Raw genomic sequence first — 9,429 nt, forward strand, 5'->3', positions numbered from 1 at the left:
GGCTCCCCCAGCCCGGCCTGTGCCCTCTCGCAGTCTGGGACCCCTCAGGAGATAATGACCTGCTGGCTTAGGCCTGGTCCTAGGTGGCAGAGGGCAGGCCCAAATCCCTAAGTGCAGTCCCTGGTCAGGCTCAGACCAGGGCTGATTGGGGAGTTGGGGCGCCCCCCCCCCCCGTCATGCGCAGAGCAGGGCGGATCAGGGGGTTGGGGCGCTGCACCCTGTCACACTCAGGGCAGGGCCAATGGGGAGGTTATGGCTCTACCCTGTCACACATAGAGCAAGGCCCATGGAGGGGGGTTGGGGCGCCATCCTCTATCACCCACAGAGCAGGGCCGATCAGGGGGATGGGGCGCCACCGCTGTCACACTCAGGGCAGGGCCGATGGAGAGGTTATGGCTCTACCATGTCACACACAGAGCAGGGCCCGTGGGGGCGGGGGTGGGGGTTTGGGGCACCGCACCCTGTCACACACAGAGCAGGGCCGATCAGGGGATTGGGGAGCTCCCCCCTATCAGGCACAGAGCAGGGCCCGTGGGGAGGGGGGGTTGGGGCGCCGCACCCTGTCAAACACAGAGCCCCAGGGCAATCAGGGGATTGGGGAGCTCCCCCCTATCAGGCACAGAGCAGGGCTGATCAGGGGGTTTGGGCGCTGCCCCCTGTCACGCTGATCCTGGTGCCAGGAGCCTCGCTGCTCCACTGGTCCCGGTGCTGGAAGGCATATTACCCTTTTACTATATAGGATAGAGGCCTGGTGCATGGGTGGGGGCTGGCTGGTTTGCCCTGAAGGGTGTCCTGGATCAGGGTGGGGGTCCCCACTGTGGTGCCTGGCCAGTCTGGCTGAGGGGCTGAGGGCTGTTTTCCGGGTGGCGAGTGACTGGAGCTCCCAACCGCTCCTTGTTTTCTTTCTTTTTTTTTTTTTTTATTCTGGGCCAGCTTTAGCTCTGAGGCCTTGCTGCTGAAAACATTGATACAAAGTTTAGGTCCGGCTGGCTATCAGTCCGGCTGGTTTCTGGTGTTTTGTTTATCTTCTTATTTGCAACATAGTACATAGTTGCTTAGAGTTGCAACTGAGAGGCCGGCAAGTGAGGCGGGGAACGTTGGAGTCCGCAGCAAGCAAGCCTCATGCTTGCTTCAGTGCCTGGCTGCTGGCCGCCATCTTGGCTGACAGTTAATTTGCATATACTCACTGCTTAGCCAATGAAAAGGGTAGCAGTTGTACGCTAATTACCATGTTTCTCTTTTATTAGTGTAGATGGCAAGAACTCAAATAACCAAGATATCAGTGAGAGTCTCTCTCAGGTCTTGTTTAGCCTGAGGACTGAGCAAATATCATTTTCTCACCTCATATTTATGTCCCACCTCTGACTGAATAGCTCACTTCTACAGCATAGTTGGTCATAGCAGGTGCCCAAGACATGTCACATCAACACTGAAAACAAAGTTTATTTCAATGCTCTAGTTTCTGAACTTAATTTGGGGACCCGAGTCAAAGGACCTTTGGGAGCAGAAACCATCAGGCCAGCAATACAAGCATTCAGAACTTTTGGTTTATTGATTTCTGCTTGTGAACACTTCTTTTAAATGAGTCTCTTGTGAGCCAAATTATAGTTCTATGATACACCTGAGAATGGTCATTGTGGGCTCTGGGGAAAACATAGAAGTAAAGAAGCACACACTCATCATACGTGACATGGTTGCTTTACCGAGGAGCAAACCTGTGAAGGGCCCAATGTCCCAGCAGACAAAAGGGCAGGTCCATAATCATGGGGACACCAGCAGAGTCCTCAGTGAGTCTCCTCCAAGGAGAAAGTTTCCCATTTCATTAAGAGCATCTTTCATTTGCATTTGAAATGAAAATCACCAACAAATGTCAATTGGGAGAAAGTGCACACGTAAGAATCTTCTTTATTTCTAGCATCTTCTTAAATCAATATTGTGCTTGGAAACGTAGGATGCAGCTAAATGATTGAAAGAAATGAATCCCAAATCATCCCCACAGAGGACAATGCATTCACGGGTCATTAACTATTGGCTCATCTCTCAGGCTCTCTCATCCATTTCTCTTTCCTTTACTCTAAGCCACGTGGGCTGTCTTGTTCCTTCATACAGTTGCTGCTTAAACTGACGTGTGTTTTCTATCTTATGAGGTGGCCTTCCCCTGTCTGACACCGAGAGGCACACTCTCCATGCTTCCCTTCCCTTGCTGAGTGCCATCTGCACTCAGGGCCTCTGTACATGCTGTTGCCTCTCCTAGAACACTCCTATCCAGAAGGTTCCTTGGATTCAATGTTCACTGATGCAGGAAATGTCACACAACCTAAGGAGTCCTGGTGGGATCGCCTGCTGGACCTCCTCGCAGGATGCTGCCCTAGTGGATTTTTCTTGTTCATGATACAATCACTTTCCCTTTATTTCATATTCAAATACAGGCTTGTTTTTGGTCTTCCAGTTAGAGGTAAGCTGCACAGGTGCAAGGTCCTGCTTTAACTTGTTCCTGTGGCTGAATCTGTGACATGAAGCACAGGGCCCAGTCTTAGGAGAATCCTGGTTGTTATGAACATGAATGGATATAGGAATGGATGAATGGATGGATGGATGGATGGATGAATGGATGGATGGATGTTTGGATGGATGGTTGGGAGGATGGATGGGTGGATGATAGGTGGATGGATGGATGGGTGGATGAAAGGATGTATTTATTTATGTACGTATGAATGAATGGATGCATGGATGTGTAGATGTAACCTCTGAATTAGTCCATGATTACCCTTTCTAAGCCCTGTGTCAGGCTTCTACATGGAGTGTCTGGCTTTCTTACAAAAGCAGCCTTGGTGTCATTTATGCTCATAGAAACTAAGGAAAGGAAACTTGGGACAACCACACTATCTTACCCAAGGAAACTTCATGGTTAGCGGTGGCACCCAAGATGCAAATACACATCTGCATGAGCCCAGATATCACCACACCATCCAGCACTGCCTCCCGTAAGCATCAGTAATTCTACTTCTCACATCATCTACTGAATCAGTGGAAGAAAAACCCTAAAGCTAACAAAACTGAACCAAATGTAACTCTACATTTATAACTAAACTAGAGGCTCAGCGCATGAATTGGTGCACAGGTGGAGTCCGGCCAGCCTGCCCTGATTGGGCTGATCAGGCCAGTGGAGGGGTTTAGGGAGTTGGGGGAAACAGGTGGTTGGCCAGCAATCTCCACCCCCATTCGGGGTATCAGGGGCTGACCAGGTGTGGGGCCAGTCTGGGGAAAAGGATTACAGGAGGTTGGGTGGCCCCCACCTCATGGTCAAACTGCCCGTGGAACTCCAGATGGAGGTGGCAATTTGCATATTAGCCTTTTATTATATAGGATTTATAAAGTTGGCTTAACTTCGTGAGATAGTCTTTGTACAAACAACCTTCAACCAAGGTGAGAAGCTATTGCTTTTGTCCAACAGAAGGCACCTGACTTAGTCTATGGGCGAGGAACGTCTGCTCTCCACAGGTGCTGGGTGGCATGGCACCAAGCCCAGGTGATTGGTGAAGAGAATGTGTAGATCTCTGTACCTTATAGAAGAAGCAGAAGAAAAAAGAGGAGTAAAGGGGCTGGAGGGGAAAGGCAAGGGTAGGAGACAGGTGGAGGGAGAGGAGGAGGAAGAAGAGATAAATGAGGACCAAATATTACTAAAACAAGAATGACAACACAGACTCACAATGCTATAATTATCTTCTTATTTCGCAAGCACTTCAGCATGAATTTCATCTAATGTCATTACCATGATTGCAGTTCTGAAAATTCTCAGGTCTTTTTAAAGCTCTGTTTCGTTGGCTTCTACAAACAGACCACGGGCGGGCTGGGTTCTAGATGATTCTCCTGTCTTTTCTGGGCCCAATGCCAGGTTCATCCTGTGACTCATTCCATCATCTGTGGGAGGGATTAAGTGGCCGCCAGGAGAATAAAAGGAGGAGTCTGGGCTCTCACCTCCAAAGTGATCCTTCTTCCCTGCCACGTCCAGTGACCAGCCAACAGCAGCTGCCTGAGCCATGAAGCTGGTGGTGGTCCTCATGCTGAGCGCCCTCCCCCTTTCCTGCTATGGTGGTGAGTGCTGACAGGCCAGGCTTTGGGGGAGGTTGGTGTCAGGGCCCCCGTGGAGGAACTCCTGATCCCCAAGCCCCAGGCCAGAGAGCCTCATTTCTCTGGTGTCTTCATTCCTCATGGCTCCTTGGCTCTCTGGGGTGTGGAAGCCAGGGAGCTAGGGGTGTTGGGTGTGGGAGGAGGACAAGGAGGCAGATATCCTGGGGCTCAGAGAAAATCCAAGACCCTGAGTTTGCTCTCCCAGAATTGAGGACTCAGACCATTGCCCATAATTTGTCTGAATGTCTGTCTCCACTGGGAGGTAAGAAGATGACAATCGTCATGGTTACGCCCAGCAAGGAGTTGGTCCTCTGGATCTGAGCCTGGTTTTGTGGGCTTTCTTCCCAGGTTCTGGCTGCACATCGTTGGAGGATGTGATCAGTAAGAGCATTGATCCTACAGAGTCGAAGACTCAATACATCGAAGATCTTCAACAGCTAATTCCCAGAGAATTCACTGCAAATGCCCTAAAGAAAATAAAGCAATGCTTTCTCGACCTGAATAATGAAACTCTGAGCAATTTCCGCGTGATGATGGTAACATGGGTTTCTTCTTACCTGCTCTTGAAGCACTGGCCAGGGACAAGCGGGCTCTCACTTTGATACTATTTCTTTCTTAATTATTATTTTTAAGTGTATTTTTATTGACTTCAAGGAGGAAGGGAGAGGGAGATAGAGAGAGAGATAGAAACAGCAGTGATGAGAGATAATCATTGATCGGCTGCCTGCTGCATGCCAACTACTGGGGATCGATTCCACAACCTGTTCATGTGCCATTGACTGGAATCAATCCCAGGCCCCTTAAGTCCACAGGCCAATGCTCTATCCACTGGGCCCACCCAGCTAGGGTGCTACTAATGTCTTGAAAGCAAGTGCTGATCACGCTTCATGTCATCTCAGTGAATGTAGTTGTTGGTGAGTGTGAATAGGTTGACATCCAGAAAGCCATCCAAGGGGCTGGGGCTGGTTTGCCTGCTCACGTGGTGGAATCTCTATATGAGAAAGGCCATGAGGGACGAGAGTGGGTGGGCAAAGGCTTACCTACTCCTCAGCCCCCAAACATCTGGTTCTCGAGAGGATCCTCACCTTTAAGAGTGATAAACACAAATAGGAAAGCGTTTTAAAGAATTCCTAAAGAGAGCAGAAAGTTACATGTCAGGCAGATCCCACCTCTCAGGAACTCGATTCCCAGTGCCCTTTGGAGCACCCACGTTTGCTACAATAAGTGGTTGAATGTCCTGGGCATGAAGGAAGGCCCCATGAGTGACAGGTGGACACCTTGGCTATGAACCCGCCATGGGTGGTGGAATTGTTGAAAACAAAAGTCAGTATAAGCAAGGAGACCTTCTTTCTATTTAGAACAGACATGGTTCAGACTTTCCTGGTATTCATTCCCTACGCAAGCAGCCCATTGCAAACAGTCCAGGGCAGCATAGAGAAATATTGCCCCAGCAGAGACATAAACATCTGCATAACTAGGAGCTTTCTGACACAGGTGTCTGACAAGCTGGGGAATCTGCAGGAACCATGATAAACATAAGCGCGCCAGGAAAGGACACGTGTTGTGATGTGTGCAGTGGCCAGTCTCTGAGGAACAGGCAGAGCGTGGCCTCCAGCAGAAGGTGGGGGAGTGGGAGATGTTCAGGGCCCGGGGCTGCACTTGAGCGAGAAGAGAAGGCCCTGGAAGTTGGGACCTTAACACGCCTAAACTGTCCATTGAAAAGGGTGAAAGGGTCCTATTTATGGGACAGGCATTGACCATAATCACACCTGAAGCCATGAGCAGCCCCTTCAATGGCAGGTGATGGCCTTTCTCTTTGCAAACGGAGGTTAGACAAACCTCTCGAGAGCGCGTCTCCCAGATGCACACGGGCTCCTGCTGGGCTGAGACCCGGAGAAGTGGCAGCACAGCAGGTGCATGGGAGGCCTCTTTCAAAGTAGAGGAAACGCGCAGGGAAAGGCTCCCAGGGCCCTGGCGGGACCGGGTCTGGAAGCAGCACCTCCTTGGCATCAGGACGTGCCTCCTGAGCGACAGACAAGGAGAGAATTCTGGCTGAGCCCAGCCTGCTTCTCTCCGTGGGTGCCGACACAGCCGGGAAACAAGGAGAGGCCACGTCTGTGCTCCAGGATGGCCCCTGTGGGAGAGGGGGTGTGAGTGCTTCTTGTCTGTTTCCAGGACGCCATATTCAACAGCAGGCAGTGTGCCTCCTACTGACCCACAGGACCTTTCCTCCGACGACAGATGGCCCGACAGCGACTCTCCATGGCAGAACCACAGCTTAGCTCCCCTCTGTGCCTTTTGATCCTGAAACTGCAAGACAATTGTTGAAACCTCCCCCACATGTTCATTTCAATAAAGCACCTGCAACAGCAAGGCTCTGTTTGGTTACTGACCCAAATGGGGACCTCAGGAGACGCCCCTCACTGAGCTGCTCACACGCTGGGACACAGGGGTTGAGTACAGAACTCGTGGCTGAGACACGGGGATCTGCAGGGTGCTCTGCCTTTGACCATCCAAAGCCCAACAGGACCCTGTTCCTGGGAAAGTGTCCTCCAATCCCCCTCCCCTCCTCCCCCCCAGCAAAGACCCTCTGGGTCGAGCTCAGGTGCTCAGGCTCCAGGACCCACCCATGTCCTCACGTCCACGCTGCGCCCTATCCCCAGGGACGGGCTCCCCTCTGGGTGCTCTCTGTCCCTGACCCGAGGTGCAGGGAGGGAGGAGACCGTTGATAGGGGGGACTCGGGCAATGCAGGGCTGCATCCTGGATTGAATGACCTCCCACTTCTCCATAACCCCGCCCCCCCAGGACCTGATACCACTAGGCCCAGGCAAAGGACCCTTTCCCCACACCCACAGCTTATAGCTTACCCAACACACACGCACACACACACACACACACACACATGCACACACACACACTCACACACATGCACACAGTTCTTTTTTTTATTTATTTATTGTTTTATTGCTTAAAGTATTACAAAGAGTATTATATATGTCTCCTTTTTTTTTCTCCCCTTGACCTTCCCCTAGCCTCCCATATCCTCCAATGTCTTGTGTCCATTGGTTATGCTTATATGCATGCATACAAGTCCTTCTGTTGATCTCTTACCCTCCCCTCCTGCCCCCCCCTCCAGCCCTCCCCGTCCTTCCCGCTGTAGTTTGATAGTCTGTTCAAGGCTGCTCTGCCTCTGTATCTATTTTTGCTCATCAGTTTATAATGGTCTTAATTATCCTTAAATGAGTGAGCTCATGTGGTATTTTTCTTTCATTGACTGGCTTATTTCATTTAGCATAATTCTCTCCAGCTCCATCCATGCCGTTGCAAATGGTAAGAGTTCCTTCTTTTTTACAGCAGCGTAGTATTCCATTGTGTAGATGTACCATAGTTTTCTAATCCATTCATCTGCTGATGGGCACTTAGGCTGTTTCCAGATCTTAGCTATGGTAAATTGTGCTGCTATGAACATAGGAATGCATATATCCTTTCTGATTGGTGTTTTTGTTTCTTTGGGATATATTCCTAGAAGTGGGATCACAGGGTCAAATGGGAGTTCCATTTTTTACTTTTCGAGGAAACTCCATACTGTCTTCCATAGTGGCTGCACCAGTCTGCATTCCCACCAGCATTGCTTGAGGGTTCCTTTTTCTCCACATCCTCTCCAGCACTTGTCATTTGTTGATTTGTTGATGATAGCCATTCTGACAGGTGTGAGGTGGTACCTCATTGTTGTTTTGATTTGCATCTCTCGGATGATTAGTGACTTTGAGCATGTTTTCATATGTCTCTTGGCTTTCTGAATGTCCTCTTTTGAAAAGTGTCTATTTAGGTCCTTTGCCCATTTTTAAAAAATTAAATCTTTATTGTTCAGATTATTACAGGTGTTCCTCTTTTCCCCCCCCCCCATAGCTCTCCTCCACCCAGTTCCCACCCCACCCTCTGCCCTTACCCCTCCCACTGTCCTCATCCATAGGTGTACGATTTTTGTCCAGTCTCTTCCTGCACCCCACACCCTTTCCCCCCCAAGAATTGTCAGTCCACTCCCTTTCCATGCCCCTGATTCTATTATATTCACCAGTTTACTTTGTTCATCAGATTTTTTATTCACTTGATTTTTAGATTCACTTGTTGATAGATGTGTATTTGTTGTTCATAATTTGTATCTTTACCTTTTTCTTCTTCTTCCTCTTCTTAAAGAATACCATTCAGCATTTCATATAATGCTGGTTTGGTGGTGATGAACTCCTTTAGCTTTTTCTTATCTTTGAAGCTCTTTATCTGACCTTCAATTCTGAATGATAGCTTTGCTGGATAAAGTAATCTTGGTTGTAGGTTCTTGGTATTCATCACTTTGAATATTTCTTGCCACTCCCTTCTGGCCTGCATAGTTTCTGTTGAGAAATCAGCTGACAGTCATATGGGTACTCCCTTGTAGGTAACTGACTTTCTTCTCTTGCTGCTTTTAGGATACTCTCTTTGTCTTTTGCTCTTGGCATTTTAATTATGATGTGTCTTGGTGTGGTCCTCTTTGGATTCCTTTTGTTTGGGGTTCTATGCGCTTCCTGGACTTGGAAGTCTATTTCTTTCACCAGGTAGGAGAAGTTTTATGTCATTATTTCTTCAAATAGGTTTTCAATATCTTGCTCTCTCTCTTCTTCTGGCAACCCTATAATTCTGATGTTGGTACACTTGAAGTTTTCCCAGAGGCTCCTTACACTATCTTCATATTTTTAGATTCTTTTTTCTTTTTGCTTTTCCGGTTGGGTATTTTTTGTTTCTTTGTATTTCAAATCTTTGACTTTATTCTTGGGATCCTCTTGTCTGCTGTTGGATCTCTGTATATTATTCTTTATTTCAGTCAGTGTATGCTTAATTTCTAGTTGGTCTTTTTTCATATCCTCCAGGGTCTCACTAAATTTATTGGCAGTATCCAGAAAATTCTTGAAAAACCTTATAACCATGGTTTTGAACTCTATATCCAGTCATTTGCTTTCCTCCATTTCTGTCATTTGTTACCTGTTTCTTTGTCTCCGCAGTTTTATGCTTCCCTGTGTTGGTAGATTGGCTTTCTGTGCTAGGTGTCCTATAGGGCTTAGTGGCTCAACCTCCCCAATTACCTGAGGTGGACACTCTTGGTGCACCCCCTTGTGGGCTTTGTGCACAGTCTTGTTGTAGTTAAGCCTTGATTGTTGTAGGTATCACTGGGAGGAATTGACCTCCAGGCCAATTAGCTGTGAGAATCAGCTGTGTCTGCAGTGGGAGAACTTCTGTGCTAAAGACACCCTTCTGGGGCAAGA

At 48.6% G+C, this 9,429-nt stretch overlaps 1 protein-coding gene across 1 annotated transcript; it reads left to right on the forward strand.

Annotated features, from left to right (window-relative positions):
* Window positions 1-3,962: 3,962 nt before the first annotated feature.
* LOC102426062 (mammaglobin-A-like) lies at window positions 3,963-6,504 on the forward strand. The gene is made up of 3 exons (XM_006107396.2): window positions 3,963-4,095; window positions 4,480-4,667; window positions 6,307-6,504. The coding sequence occupies exons 1-3, from the start codon at window positions 4,041-4,043 to the stop codon at window positions 6,343-6,345; spliced, it is 282 nt and encodes a 93-aa protein (XP_006107458.1). The 5' UTR covers window positions 3,963-4,040; the 3' UTR covers window positions 6,346-6,504.
* The last annotated feature ends 2,925 nt before the right edge of the window (window positions 6,505-9,429 follow it).

Source organism: Myotis lucifugus, unplaced genomic scaffold, assembly GCF_000147115.1.
Source record: "Myotis lucifugus unplaced genomic scaffold, Myoluc2.0 scaffold_1165, whole genome shotgun sequence".
NCBI classification, from domain to species: Eukaryota; Metazoa; Chordata; class Mammalia; order Chiroptera; family Vespertilionidae; genus Myotis; species Myotis lucifugus.